Source organism: Convolutriloba macropyga, chromosome 10 (assembly GCF_964194025.1).
Source record: "Convolutriloba macropyga chromosome 10, txConMacr16.3, whole genome shotgun sequence".
Taxonomy (NCBI): Eukaryota; Metazoa; Xenacoelomorpha; order Acoela; family Convolutidae; genus Convolutriloba; species Convolutriloba macropyga.
This window is the reverse complement of record NC_134477.1, coordinates 62147525-62172410: the sequence shown is the minus strand read 5'-3', so window position 1 is coordinate 62172410 and position 24886 is coordinate 62147525. Positions and strand designations below refer to the sequence as shown.

General features: G+C 35.1%; 3 protein-coding genes across 4 annotated transcripts in view; all 3 read right to left on the bottom strand.

Moving 5' to 3' along the window:
- The window catches only part of LOC142348258 (calcium load-activated calcium channel-like), a 520926-nt gene that overhangs the window by 341177 nt on the left and 154863 nt on the right, over window positions 1–24886 (bottom strand). The gene's annotated exons all lie outside the window — the stretch shown is intronic.
- LOC142348112 (multiple inositol polyphosphate phosphatase 1-like) lies at window positions 7412–18374 on the bottom strand. The gene is made up of 4 exons (XM_075399279.1): window positions 17506–18374; window positions 11642–11786; window positions 10932–11183; window positions 7412–7667 (listed from the first exon to the last, which is right to left on the bottom strand). Exons 1-4 carry the CDS (start codon window positions 18050–18052, stop codon window positions 7412–7414), a joined length of 1200 nt encoding a protein of 399 aa, XP_075255394.1. The 5' UTR covers window positions 18053–18374.
- The window catches only part of LOC142348252 (TBC1 domain family member 19-like), a 60269-nt gene continuing 58981 nt past the window's right edge, over window positions 23599–24886 (bottom strand). The window contains exon 12 of the mRNA XM_075399546.1: window positions 23599–24109. Coding sequence (XP_075255661.1) covers window positions 23977–24109 — 133 coding nt within the window. The 3' untranslated portion in view covers window positions 23599–23976. The remainder of the gene's footprint in view (window positions 24110–24886) is intronic.

Genomic DNA, 24886 nt, shown 5'->3' with positions numbered 1-24886 from the left:
GGAGGAGTGTTCATTATATGGGAGGAGTGTTCATTATATGGGAGGAGTGTTCATTATATGGGAGGAGTGTTCATTATATGGGAGGAGTGTTCATTATATGGGAGGAGTGTCCATTATATGGGAGGAGTGTTCATTATATGGGAGGAGTGTTCATTATATGGGAGGAGTGTTCATTATATGGGAGGAGTGTTCATTATATGGGAGGAGTGTTCATTATATGGGAGGGGTGTTCATTATATAGGAGGAGTGTTCATTATATGGGAGGAGTGTTCATTATATGGGAGGAGTGTTCATTATATGGGAGGAGTGTTCATTATATGGGAGGAGTGTTCATTATATGGAAGGAGTGTTCATTATATGGGAGGAGTGTTCATTATATGGGAGGAGTGTTCATTATATGGGAAGAGTTTTCATTATATGGGAGGAGTGTTCATTATATGGGAGGAGTGTTTATTATATGGGAGGAGTGTTCATTATATGGGAGGAGTGTTCATTATATGGGAGGAGTGTTCATTATATGGGAGGAGTGTTCATTATATGGGAGGAGTGTTCATTATATGGGAGGAGTGTTCATTATATGGGAGGAGTGTTCATTATATGGGAGGAGTGTTCATTATATGGGAGGAGTGTTCGTTATATGGGAGGAGTGCTCATTATATGGGAGGAGTGTTCATTATATGGGAGGAGTGTTCATTATATGGGAGGAGTGTTCATTATATGGTAGGAGTGTTCATTATATGGGAGGAGTGTTCATTATATGGGAGGAGTGTTCATTATATGGGAGGAGTGTTCATTATATGGGAGGAGTGTTCATTATATGGGAGGAGTATTCATTATATGGGAGGAGTGTTCATTATATGGGAGGAGTGTTCATTATATGGGAGGAGTGTTCATTATATGGGAGGAGTGTTCATTATATGGGAGGAGTGTTCATTATATGGGAGGAGTGTTCATTATATGGTAGGAGTGTTCATTATATGGGAGGAGTGTTCATTATATGGGAGGAGTGTTCATTATATGGGAGGAGTGTTCATTATATGGGAAGAGTGTTCATTATATGGGAGGAGTGTTCATTATATGGGAGGAGTGTTCATTATATGGGAGGAGTGTTCATTATATGGGAGGATTGTTCATTATATGGGAGGAGTGTTCATTATATGGGAGGAGTGTTCATTATATGGGAGGAGTGTTCATTATATGGGAGGAATGTTCATTATATGGGAGGAGTGTTCATTATACGGGAGGAGTGTTCAATATATGGGAGGAGTGTTCATTATATGGGAGGAGTGTTCATTATATGGGAGGAGTGTTCATTATATGGGAGGAGTGTTCATTATATGGGAGGAGTGTCCATTATATGGGAGGAGTGTTCATTATATGGGAGGAGTGTTCATTATATGGGAGGAGTGTTCATTATATGGGAGGAGTGTTCATTATATGGGAGGAGTGTTCATTATATGGGAGGAGTGTTCATTATATGGGAGGGGTGTTCATTATATAGGAGGAGTGTTCATTATATGGGAGGAGTGTTCATTATATGGGAGGAGTGTTCATTATATGGGAGGAGTGTTCATTATATGGGAGGAGTGTTCATTATATGGGAGGAGTGTTCATTATATGGGAGGAGTGTTCATTATATGGGAGGAGTGTTAATTATATGGGAGGAGTGTTCATTATATGGAAGGAGTGTTCATTATATGGGAGGAGTGTTCATTATATGGGAGGAGTGTTCATTATATGGGAAGAGTTTTCATTATATGGGAGGAGTGTTCATTATATGGGAGGAGTGTTCATTATATGGGAGGAGTGTTCATTATATGGGAGGAGTGTTCATTATATGAGAGGAGTGTTCATTATATGGGAGGAGAGTTCATTATATAGGAGGAGTGTTCATTATATGGGAGGAGTGTTCATTATATGGGAGGAGTGTTCATTATATGGTAGGAGTGTTCATTATATGGGAGGAGTGTTCATTATATGGGAGGAGTGTTCATTATATGGGAGGAGTGTTCATTACATGGGAGGAGTGTTCATTATATGGGAGGAGTATTCATTATATGGGAGGAGTGTTCATTATATGGGAGGAGTGTTCATTATATGGGAGGAGTGTTCATTATATGGGAGGAGTGTTCATTATATGGAAGGAGTGTTCATTATATGGGAGGAGTGTTCATTATATGGAAGGAGTGTTCATTATATGGGAGGAGTGTTCATTATATGGGAAGAGTGTTCATTATATGGGAGGAGTGTTCATTATATGGGAGGAGTGTTCATTATATGGGAGGAGTGTTCATTATATGGGAGGAGTGTTCATTATATGGGAGGAGTGTTCATTATATGGGAGGAGTGTTCATTATATGGGAGGAGTGTTCATTATATGGGAGGAGTGTTCATTATACGGGAGGAGTGTTCATTATATGGGAGGAGTGTTCATTATATGGGAGGAGTGTTCATTATATGGGAGGAGTGTTCATTATATGGCAGGAGTGTTCATTATATGGGAGGGGTGTTCATTATATGGGAGGAGTGTCCATTATATGGGAGGAGTGTTCATTATATGGGAGGAGTGTTCATTATATGGGAGGAGTGTTCATTATATGGGAGGAGTGTTCATTATATGGGAGGAGTGTTCATTATATGGGAGGAGTGTTCATTATATGGGAGGGGTGTTCATTATATAGGAGGAGTGTTCATTATATGGTAGGAGTGTTCATTATATGGGAGGAGTGTTCATTATATGGGAGGAGTGTTCATTATATGGGAGGAGTGTTCATTATATGGGAGGAGTGTTCACTATATGGGAGGAGTGTTCATTATATGGGAGGAGTGTTCATTATATGGGAGGAGTGTTCATTATATGGAAGGAGTGTTCATTATATGGGAGGAGTGTTCATTATATGGGAGGAGTGTTCATTATATGGGAAGAGTTTTCATTATATGGGAGGAGTGTTCATTATATGGGAGGAGTGTTCATTATATGGGAGGAGTGTTCATTATATGGGAGGAGTGTTCATTATATGGGAGGAGTGTTCATTATATGGGAGGAGTGTTCATTATATGGGAGGAGTGTTCATTATAGGGTAATGTGTCCTTTTCTACCAACAACATTTACAATTTCGTTTGTTTGACAAAGGCCATGTTGGAACTTTCTGTGCCTAAGCACAGATTCGCACGAGTCCTCTTGTTTTACCTTTATCGGACAGCACAGCTCACGTGATTGAAAGAAAGAATTAATTGACAGTTGGCGCATCTCCCCAATTCTTTCTTACCGAAATTTGAAAGTTATTTTCTCACATTTAATGAATCATCGAAAACTTGGCCACATGACTACATTGCAATTACTAGATATTGGGCAAAAATGCTCTGTTGCTTTTCCCTTTCCCAATGAACAAAACCGACTGTCACAAGCAACTGTGAAGAATTAGGCTATTCATTTTCATATATTATTAAGTTATTTATTCGCCCTAACAGTTATCATATACCGCTACAAGGGTGCGCGTAAAATACCAAATATCAATTATGCATATTTAACACTTTTAAGGAGGGGAGGGGGCAGCGAAAAAAATCCATTTAACTTTGGCTTAACATTCCCCTCCCCTGTGAACAAATTGTTCTCAAAGGCCAGCGTGAACAGACTGATGTCTACGTTGCTAGCTTTGAAAAAGATTTAAATACGATTATAAGAGGTAACGAGCCATTAATATTGATTAATTAAATGATACTTTAATAACTTCTATTTTAAGTTGCCATCAAATAGTTGTGACGTGATTTAACTAGTGAGCTAGCTTAACTGCATTTCTTGAATTGCTGACTGTTAAGCCACGATACTTACGGTTTATAATTCTCTTTCAATATGTTTAAGAAATTCATCAAATTATATTAAAATCGCAGCTTGCAACGTGCCCATAAAAGGTCTCTATAATAACTTGAAGCAAAAATGTTAAACATCTGAGTTCATATTTTTGTTTTACATAATAGGCCTTAATACAACGTAGATGTATAACCGGATTAAACTGCAAACGTTTATTTTTGTACAAAGGTCATCGAAAAGTTCATATTTCTTAAATCTCAATTAAATAGTTCGTTTTTAATCCTATGGAGTAAAGATGTCTAAAATAAAGGAACTTCTAACTGCACTCGTTCGAACTTTCTAACGAGTGTAGTTCATTTTTTAAAAAATTGAACATAGCCGGCAAATTGCCGGAAAATAACCTCCGTTGAAGCGCTTGACGCACATCAAGATTGAAACAGAAAAATAAATCTACAGATTGCTTTTATAAATGTCAAAAAGTGTTCAAATTTGGTGCGCAGTTTCTATTAGATTCTGAAACTATACTTAATTTAGCTTTTAAACCGATGTCTTTAAAGCTTAATACTATTGCCAGCTAGCAATCGCTCTAGTGATTTTTGATAATCTAATGCCCTATATCTTAATAACCGGGTTTTATCGGTTTATCCCGTTTCTTTTGATTTCGATCTCCTGACATTGACCGCATTCACTAAGTTCGTAATTCGATACGTGAAAGAATTTAAAAACCATTTGGTTGAAACAGAGATTGAGGTAAGTCGCGAATCTAAAGTCAAAATCTGAACTTATGTAAAACGAAAAAACGTCATCAAAGGGTAAAGCGAAAAAAAAAGAAGTAAGAGGACAAGTCCTGAACGAATTCGAAGAAATGACTTCATTGACTAAATAAAACTCTAAACCTAGTCGGGACTATGTTGTAAAAGCTCTTCACAAGTTGCGACTCCCAAACAACTATTGGCAAAACAGTTTTCAATACAGATAGCCATTTTTCAATATCTGACTACCGTCTGACAAAAAAAACTACAGACTCGGTACATACGGAGAAAACCCGGGAAAAGGAAAAGAAAAACGAAAAAATTGTCACGAAGTTGCTTAAAAAGTTAAGAAGCTACCTTTCGGCAACTATTCAGGAGAACCCATTCAGCTGCTCGATAGATAAAGAACGCAAACGAGTCCCAAAAACGCTAATCAACAATCAAAAGGTAAACAGCGAAAACCCCGATAGAAATTACAAAATAAAATAATTTATTTCAGTAAAAAAAGTCATGTATCACCTTGAAGTGACCTTGAAGTAAGAATACACCTTAATACCTATATAATGATTCTATATTAAATACTGAAACATAGCTGGCAGATTGCCAAGAAAATAGCCGCAATAGATTCATAGATCAGCAGTCTGAAAAAAAAACAATAAAAAAGACAGACCAAAAAAATTCGTCTTTTCATTGAAGACTGATCTGTTATATTTTGATTAAAAATCTGTTATTGCTGCCTCTATTAGTTGATCTCAAATAACCTTCATTTAGAGTGATACACATCCATTTGACCTTATCTCTTTGAATTAAAGTAAATAAAAGTCAATTTCAAAGTGAGGAAGTCATTTTTTGGGAATGAGGTAAGTCAAGCGTGACCAAAAAATTAATCACGCGCATGAACAAAATAACTCGCTCCACTAAGAGCGAAAAATGACGTCACAAATGCAATTCAGTTGAAATTGCATGAACGAATGAACAAAAAGTGGCCGTGACGTCATATGGTCGCAACAAAAATTATGACGACGAAATAAAAAAAACCAAGAGAAGGCCAATAATAGTCCCAGCTATCGCTGTGCGGCTATTAACACGAAAAAATCATGCGATAAGCTTAAAAAAATAGGAAAAAATCAACGAATACGGGTCAAAATTTGATTAAAATTATCTAAACAAACAGAACTCAAAATAAAAGTCAATCGAATCGAAAGACAAGCTAAACCACTGAAACATCTAATTTCAACAAAACAAAACTCCACGGATGCCACAAGAAATAACAAAACTGCTTAAACGTCCAACCGGGCAAAATTGCAAAAAATAGCTCAAAATTGCATCCAAAAGTTTAATATTTGATTCAGAAGTCAAAAATGATCCCAAACGTACTATTTCTGGCTTACATTTCTGGAGCAAACGCCTTCGGCTGAAAAAAGTTAAGTTAAAACTAAAACACCGCTCGGAAAACGCCGCACGTAATCAAAAAAATTTGCTTAAAGCAAAATACCTACTTTTCTCGCTCGCTCTCTCTCTCTCTCTCTCTCTCTCTCTCAGGATGCCCGAACAAAAAATTCTAAATTCTCGCTCTCGGCTTGGCATTTGTTCAGCAGATTGACCTTAAAATTTCTTTTCATGTGCAGCATTTGACTTCTTACAAAACACATCCTCTAAATATAAGCAACCGATTTAAAAAATAGATCACCATTACTATTCTTTGAGTCGTTAAAAAGACAGGGTACAAATACAATTCAAATTCATTGAATTGGAAAAAAAGGAGAGAACCTAAAAAATAGCCATTGCGAGGCTGACGTGTGCTATAAATAAAGAATGAGTGAACGCTAAACAACTCTCCGCCAACAGTTGCCTAGCCTAACTTAACCAGGGAATAAGCAGCGCCCATGAATTCTAAAAATGAAATGTAGGCTGGGTAATTTTTAATGTTATTAACTTTGTTTAGCAAAATTTACAGCAGTTAAATTAGTCTGTGCGTTATTTTGTAATGCAATATTTCGGTTGATTGACTTTTTCTGACGTATTTGACTTTTCGCCCCCAAAAACGGAAGAAATAGGTAAAGCCTGGAGGAAATAAAGGCACTGAGAAGTTCTCTTAGAGCCTTCGCCTTTGGCATTATGCTACTTTTGCTGCCAAGTTTTTCTTGCCACTTCTTTTCATATAGCAACAGTGGCAAAAAGAGTGGTTAGTTAAATCCTAAAGCACTTTCACCACTTTTTTTAACTTTTTATAGCATTGATCGCTCGTTTAAGAAAAAAAAACATAAACCGACTAATGTCGGAAGAATTGCTCTCAAACGACATGCGGGTAGAAAATTATTCGACCACGCCAGGATTCAAGCCATTGACCTCCAGATCCCTAACCAAATGGACTTCCCACTGGGCCATCAGACACTTGTCTTTCATTTGCTGCAACCAATTTATATTAGCAACAAGCTTTACTTCGGTGTGAGAGCACTAGAGATCACTCAAAAATGAAGAACGAACGCGTGAAAAATTCACTTGAGAAGTCAAAGAATGTTCTATAAGAAAAGCTTAAAAAAGACCAACACGTTTACAATAACTGCTATGAACTTCGTTCAAGAGCAATTAATAATGAATGAGCTATGCAGCTGTTGTTTTGTTTGCCCCGAGAGTTGAAATTTGGACGCGGTTGTTATCACCATCGTGAAGTTATACAACATTGTCACTTTCAGAGATTTGTCTACCATTCAGAAGGCACTAACAAATTATTTACCAATAAAAAGTTATGCAACTATTATCAGCGGAACAAAGCTAGACTAAATTAAGGTCCAATGAACACAAGCAAGACAACATTTGTCTCAATAGCAATACAAAAGTTGTCTTCTTAACCTGTTTCGATGACGTCCATAATTCCCAATATTGGTAGAACAGTTTCTGCATGGGCTGCCCTGATCACGTGTTTGTACACACTTGTTTGTTCACTTGATTGGGCACTTTGTTGTTGTTGTTGTTGTTGTCGCCTCATAGCATCAGCCAGAACTGCTTTTTTGATGTCATTGATGATGACTCTTACTAAGTAACAAGCTGATTTGTAGCTTATGTTGTATCCACGGTAGCTCTCGTAGAAATCTTTCAGGTCACTATAAAACAAAACAAGCTCAATTACTCCTCTTCCCATTTGACAACCTAATCGCTCGTAACAATATTGACCTGATCCATTACCGTTCTCTGACAAAAAAAAGATAGAGGGATATCATTGGAAACAACTCATTCAGCTCCTACAAAATTTCAAACTAGAATTGAGATGATCATAGTTGAAAAAAAGCTTAATTGACACCTGAATGATATCAAGTAATAACAATGGTCAGATAGGCCCAATTTCCCAATTTCTAATCGGTTGAATAATACAGAAAACAATTAGCTTCAACCAGCCTAAAAACTTAAATTCAACCTAACACGATACGCTAAATGAAAATTCAACTTTTTTGAACCAATTAAGTTTAATATATAACCCAAAAATTTATAAGCTAAATAAAAATTAACTTTTTTTGAAACAAGTGAATTCAGTATATAACCAAAAAATTTAACCAAAAATATTTTAAAAAAAAACAATTTCATCTTTTATATATCATGTAAACATTTTAATTCTTTGCTAATTTAGGAACATAAATTAGAACATCAATTTCTACGTTTTTTTCTCAAAAATTACCTCAAAAATTTTCTTAAAATGTCTTATCTTGCTATCAATCAGTATTTTTTTTCAGGAGGAAGAACAAAAATCGATAAAGTTCCCTTATTAGTTACAACTTTTACTGTTACCCTTAAATGTTACAACATTGCCAAATAATTGATTTAATCAAACACTGCGAAAGACAATTTAAAAAACGAACATAACCTGAAGGCTCCAGAACAGAGCCCAAGTTTTATGAATTAAAAAAAACTATGCAAACATTTGTTCACAGAAATCCTCCCAAATATACTGTGGGGCATTCAACTACTTAAAAACTAACGTTTAATTCGAAGATGGAAGCAAACAATGCATGTAAACAAAAACAACAGAAAAGCCAAAGGGGAACAATATTGGCTAACCCGAGAAAACAAAACAGCTGGTTAACCCAAAAATAGAGCGCAGAACGGTTTGTCCATGGTAGAACATTTTGCATTTGCAGACATTTTAGACTAACAAAAGGACTGCAAACTGCCAAACTAACAGAATCTCTGTCATCCTTTAGATAAGTCATAAAGTTTTCCGAGGAGCTAACACTGTTAAACCGAAAAGCTATCTCAGTTACCCAGAGGAGGAAATTGATAATAACAACCAGACTTAACAGATATTCAATTTCATATTCACCTTGTAAATGAGGGTGACCAAAACTTGTCAACTGACCAAAAATAACTCTATAGTTACGAAGACGGGATGGAAAACATTAATTATGTCCTGTGGAAAAGCAGGCCAGAAAATCCCGGCTATAGGGTTGCTGCTTTCTCAAAGGCTACAATTTTCGGAGAAAAGAAAAATTTTTAATCTCTCTGTGGTGTCAAATATCCTTTGTGGCTGGCTTCCTCTTTCAAAAAATTAGATCAAATCAATCCATGATGGCAAACTAAATGGCACAATCTTTGTTTTCTGCGTTTTTCTTCTGTATCAGTACCGCACTCACCCCGTTTCGTAGCATATCTATTGATTGAGATAAAAAATTGGTCCCCAATTGCTGGGTTTTCCGATTTGTAAAAAAAACTACTTTTAAGCGATTTGGCGAAAATTTCAAGACGGACATTTCGTTCCCGTGCCTTCTTGCCATCTTTCTCTCTCTGGACACACACGTGCTATAAAAATACGCGACAGAACACTTCAAGAAAATTTATATGTGGCGAACTCATTATACAGGACAAAATTTTGAAAGGTCAAAAAATAATGTTTCCAGGCACATAATTAGTTCTTTTACGAAGCAAACTGCAATTAATTTCTCTCACATAATGAGAACGCTGGAATAAAAATTTTGATAGTGAAGATAGCGACTCATCTATTAGATAAATATTTTACCTCACTTAAAATTATTGTAAGATCTAACTAATAATTATCTTTTAACGTTTGTGGCGAAATTTGAACTGCTACTCCCTTTACTACTCCAACATGATTATTATAACCACTCTTTAAATCTCGCTAACATTAAAAAGCCGATAAGTATGAACAGAGCTGAAAAAAGGTCAATTCCTGATCAAAATCTTATAGAGTTTTTATTGACAAAACAAAGAGCGAGGCCTAGAATGGACTACAAACCATTGCAAAAACCATTTAGAAATTAAATCCAATCAAAAACTTTACTTGCCGCATGTGAACAGAAAACAAGGACCGAAAAAGCAAAAAAAAAATTCAAACCCCGTGAGCAAAATCATCACTTCAATTTGATTCCAAAAAACATTAAAATGTGAGATCAAAATCTTTGAAAAGAGCATGACCGGAAGACTCTGTGATTGATTCGAAGTGAAAATTAACTTAAACCCTAGCCAACTACCTACCGAATAAATTATCATTAACTTAAAAGCAAATCATGAAAATACCTTGAAACTGCTATTCGAAGAGCATTTGGATTATCTATTATCTAACAAAACTTCTCAAAAAAAGGAGAAAAACCGAGCAAAAAGAAGAAATAACTGACAAAGTCTAAGAAATCTTTAATAAAATTCTCTATAAATTACAACGTGTCAACAACTGTTCTCAACACACTATAAGAAACAGTTCCTCCTTATTCATTGATAAACCACATGACACCCAAACGCACAGGCCAACTTTAAACAGTCACAAGAAGTAAAGATTTCACTTAGTAACAATAGCCCTGCCAGCAACCCTAAAATAACAATTGAACATCAAAAAATACTGGAAAGCAGAAAATAACTAAAAAATTTATTTCAGGCTTTACATTATTTTCTTCAACTAAAACGAACTGATATTAATCAAGTCAAAAAAACCACGATGATCAAAATTAAAACTATCATCAACCACAAAAAAAACCTCTTCAGACACAAAACAAGAAAAATAGTATACAATAACCGGGTAAAAAAAAAGTGTCTATACCGAAGGAGAAATCACAAAAATAGCTCAAAATTGCATATAAAACTCTAATGTTCTAATGTATAATTGAAAAAAAAAGTAAAAACTTCTGAAAAAACTGCTTCGAAAAAACCGCACGTTATCAAAATAATTCGCCCCCTTATAAATTTTTTTATGCCTACTTTCTTCGCACTCTCAAAACACGCTCTTCTCTCTGTCCTTCAATTTGTTCAGCCGTTCAACACAAAAATACAGAACAATGACCAGAAAATTTGGCTTGGCCTTATCGAGATTTCATGTACTGTCCATCCCTTTCAAGATTAAATCGAGCGAACCACTCCTCATAACTCACCCGCTATATTCGTAAGTGTGCATAGTTTCTGGTGGAATGTATTTGCATGGATTGTAATCATTAAACATCATAACTGCATGAACACACGCATAATAAACAGAATCCAGCATTGTCCCATTCAAATCACATAATTGTCCTTCGCTGCAGAATTCGTCCCTCATCAAACTCAACCCACTCATAAATTGAGATGAATTTTGGAAGTTAGTTTGTTGATAAAGTGCCGTTTTGTTATCGTCTACACGAACAATATATCTAAACAGAAACATTGTTGCTGCCTTTTTATTTCGAAAAACAAATAATAAGATAAAACCTCTCATCATTATAAAAATTATATATAGTCTAATCTTGACATTTTAGGCAGAACATGGAGAAAAACAGTTAAAAATTAAAGCGGCAAAAAACTCTGCATACTCCGCTTCCCTTTCCAATTTCGGTGCTTACTTGGATCAGATTCATTCGGGGCTATAGTATCGCGGTAGTTGGTTGATGAGAAATTATGCTTGCTAAGCCTCATGTTGCAACATCTGCCTTTTATTACATCTGCAACGCATTATTAGATGCTATTATAAAATGTCATCTTTCAAAGTCTACAGCTGCAGGCTAATTTGTGAACCTAGGGTGCAAAAGGTATGCTTTCAGCATATGGTTACCCTAAGTAGGGTGCACACTATAAAAGGCTTCCATATGTTGTGTATGGAGTAATGTCTTACTTCTGACAGTGATCGAAAAATCGGAGCGTTGTGTCATTTGCTTCTGTGTTGATAATGAAGGTCAACATCTTCTGAAGTTTCTCAATGTCACTGTGGACGAGATTTGCAGTTGCGTCATCAGGACCAGAGAAACCAAAGTCAACATCTGTTTACATAGTGATGTAGTTCGATTTAAAAAGTATTCAAAAGACATTATATTTATTATTCAGACTCAACAAAGTTAACCGAGGAAAAATATGCTAGTCTTTTTTCTTTTTGCTGAAATAATTTTGTTCTATCGCCATAATTAGCCACGAGAAACAGATGTGATTATCAATGGAAAGCTCTTAAAATGAATCAACTGTTGAAATCATACTTAGAGCTTTTATTGTTCGACACAAAGGATGCTGTGAAAATGACTTTTCACGTATTTTGTTTGTTTGCAGCCCGAATCGATTGAGCTCATGAAAGAAAAAAAACTACTAGATTAATGAGTTAGCGCTTCGACTGTGTGTTTTGTTTACTAGGTAATGTCTTTTTACCTCGAGAGCATAAACGACCTCTGACTTCGTGATTGATCCGTTTCATATTTCCAAAATTTTGATTAACACCCAAGATGAGGTCCGCGACCAAAGACAGGAATTGGCCAGACCGACTTGGGTCCTGGAGAGGGGGCTCCAGATCGACCATACCCAAAGGTAGGTTTTGTCCAGAACGAACGGACTTTTGCCACCCTTGGACAGTCCAAACAGGCCAACACTGGCGAAACTGAGCAGAATTTGTCCAGACCATTGGCCAGACCGAACAGACCCCAGGCCAGACAGTTGTCAGGAAAATCTTTTTCTATCATTAACAAATTTTTAAGGGGATTTAAGAAGAACTCACTTCTTATATTACAATCCGAAGAATTTGGATTGCACAGGGGATTTGCAGTTTTACAACTCGAAGAGGACTATTGGTATTCAAAAGATTTTTATTTGGAGAAGCAATTTTACTCCTGACTTGATCTTTGAATTATTTGTTTACGAACAATGACCTCTGTTTTTGAACTTTGACTTCTCATTTCCAACAATGGACTTGAACAGAAACTTAGGTTAATATATAGTAACTAGGAACTGCTAGTAATATTCAAGGTCGAAAGATCTTTTTTCCCCTAACCATCCCTCCTCTCAATTGAAATGAAACTACAAATACCCCTACCTACCAAACCCCTCTGCCTCAACCGACCCTCTCCCCGCCTACCTACCTACCAACCTACAACCCACCCTCCCCCCATGAACCTACCTACGACCTCTCACTAACCCACAACCCTCCCCCCCCCCCCCAATGACCTAGCAGCCCCATCCTACTACCCTTCACCCATTAGTCAGACCCCTAAACTAAAAGTTATATGCTTTGTTAAACACTAAACACTAAGTCTATTAAATTTTCAGTTCTCTCCCTTTTCGTTGATATTTGTGATTAGGATAAGCTTAGTATAGTGGTTATTCGCAGAATTCTTCGAGTTGTTTGCGGTATTCTTACCACAGTTTCCGGTATTCTTACTATGATTTTTTTTGTAAATTTTTGTCATCATATAAGGGTTTACCTATAGCAGCCAAGGAAACCATTTTGTGGCTAATAAATATGTTTCTGGATAGTTTCTAGGGACGTCATTGTGAGTTTATTAGTACCAAAAATTTGCGCTGTTTTAATGAAATTTGCAATTTATCATCAAACAAGTTGGGTCCTTTCGATCTTCAAGGCCAATTTAGCTTTAGGGCTCGAAGAGGTTTCACTGGATAACTTCTCGAGGCAAATAAATATCTCTGAAGATTATAAAGTAACGAACTTATCAACTTTTCCAAGAAATATGCAATTTTCAATTTCTTAAAAATTGTTGACATACAAATTTTCAATCCTAATGGGACCGTAAATTTTATCCAAAGTCTGTGCTCGGGTGATTGTTATAATTCAATTGCACAATTTTGGCATTCAGGCTATTAGTAGCAATAATTTTAGCATTGCTGAAGTTATCTAAATTTGTGAAACTATGTATGTCTGTTTGGCTGGCATTGAACTTCTAGTTAAACCCAGCATTACTGATTTTTTTTTCATTCAATTCTTTGAATTGTAATTCAGGACTTGCCGTGGTGTTTTTTTGAGAAAAATTACTTTTAACATGACAAAACTTTGTCATAAGGTTTGCGATATAGACATTTAATTAGCATAAAAACAGACCTGATTAAATACAACAGATTCGGTTTTGCTCAAACATCCTGCAAAACATTGAAAAATTGATGAAGAAAATTGGAGAAGCATTGAATTTTTTTCATAAATGTCCTGAATTGCAATTACAATTCAATCAGGTCCTTAGGTTGATATGAAGTACTCATAAAGAATAATTCTCGATTAACCATTATCAGGATTTTTAATTTCATTTTATGAGAAAGCTCAGGCCCACATTTTTCGAATCTCAATTATCTTTTGAAGTCGTAAAACCACGAAATAAAACATTATTTTGTTGGTCACTTTGCATCCCCGCACTTTATCTTCTCTATGTACGTTGTTTCTCAAAAATTAATAGCTTTTCATTATAGAGAAATAATAAAGTAGCAAAAAATCCAAATTGGAAAATTTCAAGGTTTTAAACCATTCAATAATTGCTACTGAAACGACTTCATATACCCCAAACTGTATCGCCTCTAAGAAACTCTCAAATGTTGCTAATGGATTTCAACTAATTCGATTTGCAAAAATTTCGGTCTTTTTTTTCAGCCCAATGGAAATGTTATTCTCTTTTTATTGCAACCTCACGAAGCATATAAAAATCTTTCATTGATAAATGAGAAAATTTTTTTTTTGGTTTTAGTTGATGTAAGTCTTACGCAGTAATTGTGTGGATCCTTGTCATGGCAAAATGTTTCCACGACTAGAGATTTATAACATTCACTAAGGATATTTTCGTTTTTTCTCAAAATTTTCCGTGAAAATTTCACGGTTTGAGTTATCAGTCACTTGTTATCAGGAAACTTCTGATAAGACGTAAAAAAGATTTTCATTGTCCGGCTTTATATTAAATCTATATTGGAAGTAAAACAAGTTTCCGACTTTCTTTTCGTAAAACGTCATTAAAACTTATATTCTGGCCATGTTTTGAAAATTTTTACCACAAAATGCCGGACTTCGTAAGTTCATGTCGTGTTCAAGTCTTCGAAAGATGTATTTTTTTTAAAAAAAAAACTTAAGGCTACATCGATGTGAATAAAAGAATTAGGAGCAAAAAATGTTTTAAAATGTTTGACAACTGCCTTTCGAAAAAAAACCAAAAACAAAAATAACAAATCGTGCGTACATATGATTACCAGTGCTTTGGTGGATAACTGTTTACAAATCAGGATACTTTTCTTTTCTAATTTCATTTTCTGACGGGTTGGCGCATTATGTGCAAAAGCACATGGCCGATCCTCCTTGTTAGACATTTTTGGGATTAATCAGCATTAGTTTACAGCTGCTAGTCAAATATTTACTGTCTAAAGCAGCCGTGAAACGAACAACAAAAAGTCTACATGAAACAACTAATTGTAAATAAGACATTTTTGCAAAAAAAATGTTTTTCGCGCAACGAAGTTTACATAGACAAGAAAAATTGTCCAGTAATTAAATAAAAACTACACTTCTATCGCCAATATCTTTTGAGCTTTCTGAACAACCAACTGGAAAAAAAATCTCTTAGCAATGAAAAGAACTCTCTATAAAAGGATACGCGGGGAGGAGCTCTCATACAGCAAAACAATCAGAAAAAAAAATTGGAAACGTCAACGCGGTATCAATAATTGTTCCGACCTCTCTTGGGGGGGAACTCTCTACTGTATTCATCGTAGAGAGTTGTGGGTGGTATCGTTCAAAAGCCCGTCCAGCGTAGAATATTGAATTAAAAAGAATTTTTTAAATTTTTTTCTAGAGTGGGCTGTCGATGTTTAAATTTTTGTGAATATTACACCGTTATGCATTATTTTTATTCACATTATCCGGAAGTATTTCCTAAAATTTCATCAATTTTGATACGAATAGTGGTGTTGAATTTATTTTCAAAGACAAAAAAAAGTATTGTTGACTATTTTGATTTAATTTTTTTGACAAAAATATTGGATAAATATTTCAAAATTCGTCAAAAATAGCACGAAATAAGGCCCTTTAGTCCACTTTGATTGATTTTGCCGGAAGTACACACCAAAAAACAATAACACAATCTTTGTAAACTCCACAATGTCGCCGTTTTTGCCATTTATTTTTAATTTTTTAACTATTTATCTATATCTATAGCATTCAAAAACATTAAGTGTTCCTAACGGACGAACAGCATTAGCAAGGCTAATTTCGGACCAACCCTGGACTGTTGCAATCCAAAAAAAATTGGATTGTGATCAGCCGGTCTTTTTTTATTTTGATCGTTTTTATATTAATTAAAGAACAGAACAATTCGAATAAAAGCTCACTGGTGATAGGTCCAATTGACTTCTTAACCGCCTTCAAATTAATGTATCTTTTTTCTTTACTCGAAAGCTTGTGGTCTTTTTGACTTTTAAAAATATTTGATTTTTAAATAAGCAATGGCTTATTGAACTTTGCCACTATTGTTTTCTTAATTTGGCCAGCTTGTAGCTTATTGTCAGCAAAGAAAGAATGCTTCTTCCTTCTACTGAATTAACAATTAATCTTTACTGCGGTTTTACGCGTTAAGTATGTTTTTCTGGCTTTGATACAGCTAGATTTCACAATTTTTACTTTTAGGCATTTGCCCATTTTTCACTAATTGTTCTCGTTTTGTCACATTATCACATTATTTACAATTCACATATCACATTCGAGAACCATTAATTATTTAAATACGCCTTTCCTTTTCAGAAATTGGTATGGAACTATGACTAAATTGAAGCGTATGGGGAAATCAATTGATACAACGACAGTCACTTATATTACCAGACGTTTGTTATCGCCATCGAGAAGTTACCAAACTCAGCGGTCAAGCCAAGTTGAAGAACCCTGAGAGGGCCATTAGAACCGCATGGTAATGTTTTTCATAAACCCATGTTGTGATTACAACAGTTGCATAGCTTACACCGTACTGCCGCTAATCAGACAATCTTTTCCAACAACTCTTCAAGCTGAATAGAGACGAGCAAAGAGTAGTGAAAAAGATACTAATCCAAAAGCAGATTTGCGCCACTGTTCCAAATTTTTGAAGTATTTATCTGGCGATGACACGTTATTTCATCGCTATGTTATGTTGACTTCTATATCTCTGATTATAGAAGAGCTCTAAATACCTCGGCAACTACAATTTTAAAACAAATAGTGGTTCAGAATGGCCAATACATTGATTAGTATTTACAGCTACGAATGAAACTATGATACATCTCCACCGAGTTTCAGCTCAATTATTTGCAAGAAGTCTTTCCCTCGCCAAAGTTCTCCAGTGAATTCAATATTTGTTACGCACTCCTCGATTCAAAATCACAAGTAGTCACTACATGACATTATTTAGAAGATCAGTCGGATTTTTTATTTTCAACTAAATTTTTATCAAAAAACGGGCACGCTAGCACGATTATGCCCCCTTTTGATTAAACGAAAAATAAATGATAATTCATTTTAGCCGTATTGATCAGCCCAAAAATGGCCAACCAAACCTGAAAAGATCTAATCAAAAAACGGCAAAAAAAGTCATTCGAAGAGGAGGCCAGAAGATGCTGATATGAACAATGCAGAAAGCTTATTTAGGCTGTTCAAGGCCATTTTTCATATTATTTAACTTACCTTCGGTTCTGTACAAAACTGTCGCTACTTTTATTCACTAGTTGCTTGAGAATCTTCATTTATGGTAACAAACAATACATCACTACCTGTTGAAGTTAAATTTAGCAAACCGTACAAATACCAAAATGCACTCTCGTACGCACGTTCCTTGTAAGTTGCTTCCACGTACAATTCTGACCAATCAATGCTGCACAAATTTGGCCAATAAGAACAGACCCTTTCTCCCAAACCTTTCAGATCGTACCGTCCTTGAAGCGCTAATTCAGCAGGAACTAACCCTGTTAGATTGTTCAAAAAGGGTTGAAACAGGGCTAATGTTTTACCCGTTTCATCCTTTGCTTCCAGGTATCTTTGCAAGTTTTGAAACATTTTGAAGTATTTCTCGGTTGGGTTCCGCGAGCCATGACGTGTTAATATGTTCACATGAATAGGTTCATAATTCTTCGGAATGTGTTGCTGCAAAATTATGAATAAATGGTCGGCACCCGATACGTTCAGATAACGTGCTTTTGATCCAAGCTCATAATCTTTAAATCCAATTTTGGCTCTGTTCGTAGAAGCCCAGTAAGTGCTAAATAATGCGCAGGAAAATGCTAAAATGTACCACGCTTGTTTCTCGCGTTTCGAAATCATATTAAATCCATGCGATTGTGGTACAACAATTAATTTTGAACAATCCTGCAGTTTAAACGTAATTTAGGGGAACCAGTTAAGTAGAAATAGACAACAATAGAAACAGAAAATAACAAATTTGAGTTGTAGAGACAATAAAATGAACTCAACAATGTTCAATCTCGACAAATAACAAAAATTAGAGGAATGATTATGCTATAACATGACTAGCTACAATCAAACAGTTAAACATTCCACCTAAAATAAGCTCTGTAACAGCATTTGAGGTATTTTAAAGGTCAAGTTGTAACCGTGAGTTAGTTGAAGCTACAATTAACAAGGAATGATTGACGAAAACTTTCTTTTAATCATTTAATTTGTTCAAACAAGATCAAATAAGCATTAGTGATTGCACAAGTTAGAACTCGTCGTTTTTTGTTTGCTATATTTCGCCAACTGTTCACATCAGCAGTGAAGAAGATCCAATTGACGTTATAGCGCATTACTATGGCCCCTATTTTTACACACCAGAAAAAATGTATACTAACTAATTGGTAATTGGTCTATTACCAACTCTTATTGGCCCTCAAAAATCCATTACATTATAACTGGCAATTAATTTCTGTACAGTCTTATCAAAATAAGACAGCCAACGGGACAAAACAATTTAATTACGGTGAAAAGTAGAGATTACAACAAGGAGGCTCGGTAATGTGCAAAACTAATATTCCAAGAATTCATATATTGTTAGAGCTCCAATGATGCCTGCCATTAAAGGAGTACGAGACGGGACAAATGACAAAATCAAATAAAAACAACAATAATAAATAATGTCCAATCTATTCTTTTTATCAAAACTCAATTTGACCAAAACTCAATCTATTCCAATGTCTATCTACTTTTTTAAAAACCTATTAACAGAGTCAAAAAAGCATCAGATAAAAACTAAATTAAACAAATTGACTTGCATTTCAGCAAAAAAGATATGCGACCTGTCTTTAGTGAGTATAACTAAATGTAGACAAAAAAATAGGGTAAAGTTAAAAAATACGTTTATACATTTTGAAAGCAATTAATTTTAAAGACATGAAAACCATTAGCTATCAACTGAAATAATTATATGGCTTCATTTATACCTCCATATGAAATCACTGAGACAAGTCAATATCCGGGATGCCAGACAACTACAAAATCAAATATAAAAAAACGTTTAAGAGCTACAATTTAGCTTCCGGGACGATTTGTCTTTTCTTTTTACACTTTCTAAAAAGTACTTGGAAAACTTGTCAATAACTTCTGCACCTTCAAAAGTTGAACGGCAGGTCTTAAGAAATTGCACCACAGCAATCCAAATCTTGTGATTTAAGGAAAGGAATAAAGGAAAAACTTTTATTTAAAAATTAGCAGTAAATTGTAAATTTTAGCAGTAAATTGCTGCCAATTGAGTTAAACTGCTTTATATTGTGAATGGGGACGCAATTTACATCTAGGAGCAAAATAACATTCTAGCACACAGCCGAAAAAAAATGCATACACAAAAACACAATAATTGCTTCAAGACTTGTCCGAGAACAATTAAAAAATACTAACAGGCCCAAAAACTAAATCTTGATTGCACTCAATCATTAACCGTAGATAAATTGCAACGGCATCAGGAAAGGAAAGTTGAACATACACTCAGTGCTCCTATGTATCTACAGAAAGTATGATAAGAACGACATTTGCACGCCAGCAACTGCCAGAAAACGAAGGAAATATTGCCTCAATCCCCAATCAAATAGGTGCTAGCAACTTAAAAACAGCCTCCTTTTTTGAAAAAAGTTTTTGGTTGACTGACTGAGGTCTTTTGCAGAGCTACAAAAGGATTAATTAATATGCATTTTAAATTTTAAAAGTTTCCATAAAATGTGACTATGGTATTGTGAAGCCCCAACGAAAACGAGCAGATTAAGTGGCTTCAAATTACCAAGCCGAAAAAAAAACGAAATTTAAGCATAAAAGTATACGAAATAACATAATTATTCAAAAATTTTGTTACACTGAAAACATATTTTTAATTGCAACCAGTTGTGAGAATACGACACCATTAAAGTTCATGAAATAGCTTGGGTATAAATTTCGACTACTTAGAATTAATTGCGCCAAAAAACATACCCGGCAGATTGCCGGAAAATAGCCGCCGTTGATTCCAATAAGCATGATTGGGATTGAAAGAATAGAAGATATTGAAAAAAAGATTTTTGTACAAAAACATTTTTTAAGTGCGATTTATTTTGATGGCATTTCGTAGTTGAAGATAACGTACTTCTGTTTCTTAGAGAGAGGCTACAGGGGCTACTATCAATACCAATAAGCATTAGAGATTGTAACTAAGACTTATAGGAACGACGTTCAAATAGCGGGCATCTAAAATTGGGCTTTATGGGTTTATCCCGTTTCTACTTCTGACTTCAATTTTTATACTGACTCTGTTCATTTTGAATTGCTTTGCTGAGCAACTGATGTTCAAAATCACTTTTAGCAGAATGAGAGAAGAGAGAGACTAGTCTAGAGAAGTCAAAAAGATATCACGCAAAATGTTGAAAAAGCGGCAAAATGAGGTAAAGCGAAAAATTTTTTTATTCGACGAAGTAAAAAAACATAGCAGGACAAGTCCTGACGTACAATTCAAAGAATTTTCATTGACTAAACAGAAAAACCAGAACTAGAATGGACTAAGAGTGAATTGAGAAAACCATTTTTAAAAAACTCTGATAAAAAAATAAGAAAAAACATACCCGGCAGATTGCCGGAAAATAGCCGCCGTTGATTCCAATAAGCATGATTGGGATTGAAATAACAGAAGATATTGAAAAAAAGAGATTTTCGTTCAAGAACATTTCTTAAGTCCGATTTATTTTGACGGCATTTCTTCGTAGTTGAACATACTTCTATTTCTTAGAGAGAGGCCACAGGGGCTACTATCAATAACAATAAGCATTAGAGAGAGGTAACTAATACTTATAGGAACGACGTTCAAATAGCGGGCATCTAAAATTGGGCTTTATGGGTTTATCGTTTCTACTTCTGATTTCAATTTTTTATACTGACTCTGTTCATTTTGAATTGCTTTGCTGAGCAACTGATGTTCAAAATCACTTTTAGCAGAATGAGAGAAGAGAGAAACTAGCCTAGAGAAGTCAAAAAGATTTCACGCAAAATGTTGAAAAGGCGGCAAAATGAGGTAAAGCGAAACATTTTTTTATTCGACGAAGTAAAAAAAAAATAGGAGCGCTATAATAGCCGGCTGAGAAGATGAGGGCGGCTATTAAAAACAGAAAATCAATGTGAAAATGCCGCATGTGAACAAAAAAACCACTAACGAGAAATGAAAATTTAACTCACACAAAAAACTAGGCCTAGAATGAGCTTTGAATGGATTGGGAAAACAATTTAGAAAAAAATCCGATCCAAAAAATCGAAAAAACAGTACAAATCAGAGTGAAATTGCCGCATGTGAACAAAAAACCACTACCGAGAAACCGAATTTTTGTTCAAACACCATTTTCTCACTCTACTTTAAAATTAGAGCGAAAAAAATTCACGCCGCAAAACCACTCACTTTTTCGCTCCATTTCCTGTTTCGGCGTGACCAAAATCTCTACTCCAATTTGACTTCAAAAATCATGAAAATGTGTGAACTGATCTTAAAAAAAAAAGACAGCGCCCCAATACAATTCAAATTCTTTGAATTGTAAAAAAAATAGGAGCTCTATAATAGCCGGCTGAGAAGATGAGGCGGCTATTAATAATTTAAAAAACTGCTACTATCATGAAACTTAATTTGACGAAAACAAGTTCCAGAAGAGTGACGTCTCAGTTCACTGCAGAAATTTAAGAAATGCTCGATATACAATTGCATCAATTTTTGTGTGACTTCGATACTAAATGTGATTTAGAAAAATTGTTTTTCCTTATTCTTTCTACGTGTCGTTCCTAATTTATCTCATTATTCCTAATTAAATAATTGTTGTTAACTGTAATAGGGATTTCTGAGCTGGGCTGTTATTGGTCTCATTTTGTAAATTTCAAACCAAAAAAAATTGCGGTGTTTCCGTAAAGAAAAAATGTTATCAAAATTTATCATTGACTTTTGAGCTTACAAAAATGAGTATAAAAGCAACGCCATGATGACACTAAATGGCATTAGACTTCCCAAGCTAGCTTGTGTAGTCTTTGAAGTGCTGAGAGCGGTAGAAGAACTGGGAAGGCCTAAATTGCAGCCAAAAATTTTGCTCGAATTTTTGGAGACCGCTCTTGGTTTTAGCTAAAATTTTCCGAACATAACGTTGATCACATTTTGTTATTTTGAGCTGTTGACACTTAGGGTCCAGTTAAATTTTTTAAAGCATGGTTATGGGCTTATAGTTAGATTTCAGCAACACAAAAATGGTTATGAGAACATCGGATTTAAGAATTTTGGCAACATTTTGATTTCAATTTCTTAAACATTTTCTAATCGTTACCGCCACTGAATATTGGCAACCAGTTTTTTGTTTATCATTAAGTCAGTTCTGTAAATTTTGGCAGTAAAACAGTGGTTATGAAGGCTTAAAAGCCAGATAAAACATACCCGGCAGATTGCCGGAAAATAGCCGCCGTTGATTCCCATAACTCAATTGGGATTGAAAGAAAAGAAAATATCAACAAGAATTAATTTTTGTATAAAAACATTTTTAAGTGCGATTTATTGTGATGTCATTTTGTAATTGAACATACTTCTGTCTCTCAGTGAGAGGCTACAGGGTCTAGTATCAATACCAATAAGCATTATAGACAGTAACTAAAACTTATGAGAACAAAGTTCAAGTACCGGACATCAAAAAATGGGCTTTATCCCGTCTCTATTTCTGACTTTGATTCTCTTATACTGACTCTCCTCATTTTGAATTGCTTTGGTGAACAGCTGCCGTTTTAAAGGACTTTGAGCAGAATGACAGAAGAGTGAAACTAGCCTAGAGAAGTCAAAAAGATTTCACGCAAAATGTCGAAAAAGGCTGAGAAGATGAGGGTGGCTATTAATTAAACAATTTAGCAATAATTTCTTCTAGTTCATGTTTTTTTTATTAATTTTCTTTTAGTTTAGTCCTCTTTGAGTCCGAGAAGTCAATAAAACCGCGTCTGAGCTAGGCAAATTTCTAGACATAGCATTTACTAAAATGGTTCTGAGAACAAAGGAACCAGGAACATCAAAATATGTCAAACCAGATTTCGCTCAGATGGTGAGTAAAATTATGCCAAAAATGAAATTCTTCTTCATTGTGTCTTACAACGTTCGATTGATCAGCTGGTAAGTCAAATTCTTTCATAGATCACAAAAATTTTGATTAAAATCTTTCTTTGATATTTTCTAGGTCTCATTCTTTTCAATTGTATTTTGAGACTAGGAAGCTATCGCAGCTAATTTCTGGCAATCTCCCGCTAAGTCAATTATTTGTTTAATATTTATTTTATTTAATGAACAGGGATGGGGGGCGGAGTGAGAGAGGAGGTTGTTCATTTGTTATCGATTTTTTTTAAAAAAGCTGTTATCAATTTAATTGTCTTCACATATCAAATAACATAAGATTCTTTCAAAAATAAATTACGCGCAAGGCTCTAAGATTATTTACAATTATACATAAATACATTTGCAAAGTTATACAGCAAGATATATATACTTTAAGTGAACTATTATTTACGCGAAACTGTCTAATAGTATGAAATAAATTAATTAGAAACGCTTTTAGTGACCTAAGTGATAACCAGGAAAGCTAAGAAGTCTTTCATGAATTTGCGCAAAATGAACTTCACGTCGCGTCACAACTTGTCCTCTTGCAAGATGAGGGGCAAAATCAGCAGCTAATGATTGGACTAACGAATGAATTTCAAACTATAGAGCTAAAGAGAAAGAGAAAGGAATTTGTTCATTTCAATTTGTCAGCAGTGCTGTTTGTGGCTAGTATAATCTGGAGGACTGGAATGACTTTGACAGTTGATAAATCAGCCATTATTGCCTCAGCAGCAGCTGGTGAAGTCACGTTCATCAGATTGGTTGACCTGAAACAATTATGTTGAAGCACTAATCCGTAGAAACATTTCGAAACAGACTAAATCGCAAGATGGGGGGCGGGGGGCGGGGGGTTAGTTGGGGCGCTGGTGACTGGGGTTTTCAAACTCTCTACGATTCAGAGCCCCCCTTCACGCCACTAATTTAAAAAACATAGCAGGACAAGTCCTGACGTACAATTCAAAGAATTTTCATTGACTAAAAAAACTATACCTAAAACGGACTATGAATGGATTGGAAAAACCATTTAGAAAAAAATCCGATCCAAAAAATCGAAAAAACAGTAAAAATAAGTGAAATTGCCACATGTGAACAAAAAAACCACTATCGAGAAAGCGAATTTTTGTTCAAACACCGTTTTCTCACTCTACTTTAAATTTAGAGCGAAAAAATTCACGCCGCAAAACCACTCGCTTTTTCGCTCCATTTCCTGTTTCGGCGTGACCAAAATCACTACTCCAATTTCACTTCAAAAATCATGAAAATGTGTGAACAGATCTTAAAAAAAGACAGCGCCCCAATACAATTCAAATTCTTTGAATTTTAAAAAAAAACCAAGAGCACCGCAATATAGCTACGCTCAGCTTACAGCTTCGCAGCTATAAAAAACAATGACTGGTTTCCTGAAGACCAGGTATGAATAAGTGACCAAAATCACCATTCCAATTTCACTTCAAAAAACATGAAAATGTGTGAACAGATCTTAGAAAAAAACATAGCCAGCAGAATTCCGGAAACGACTCGAAGGAGAAAATTGCCCATACTTA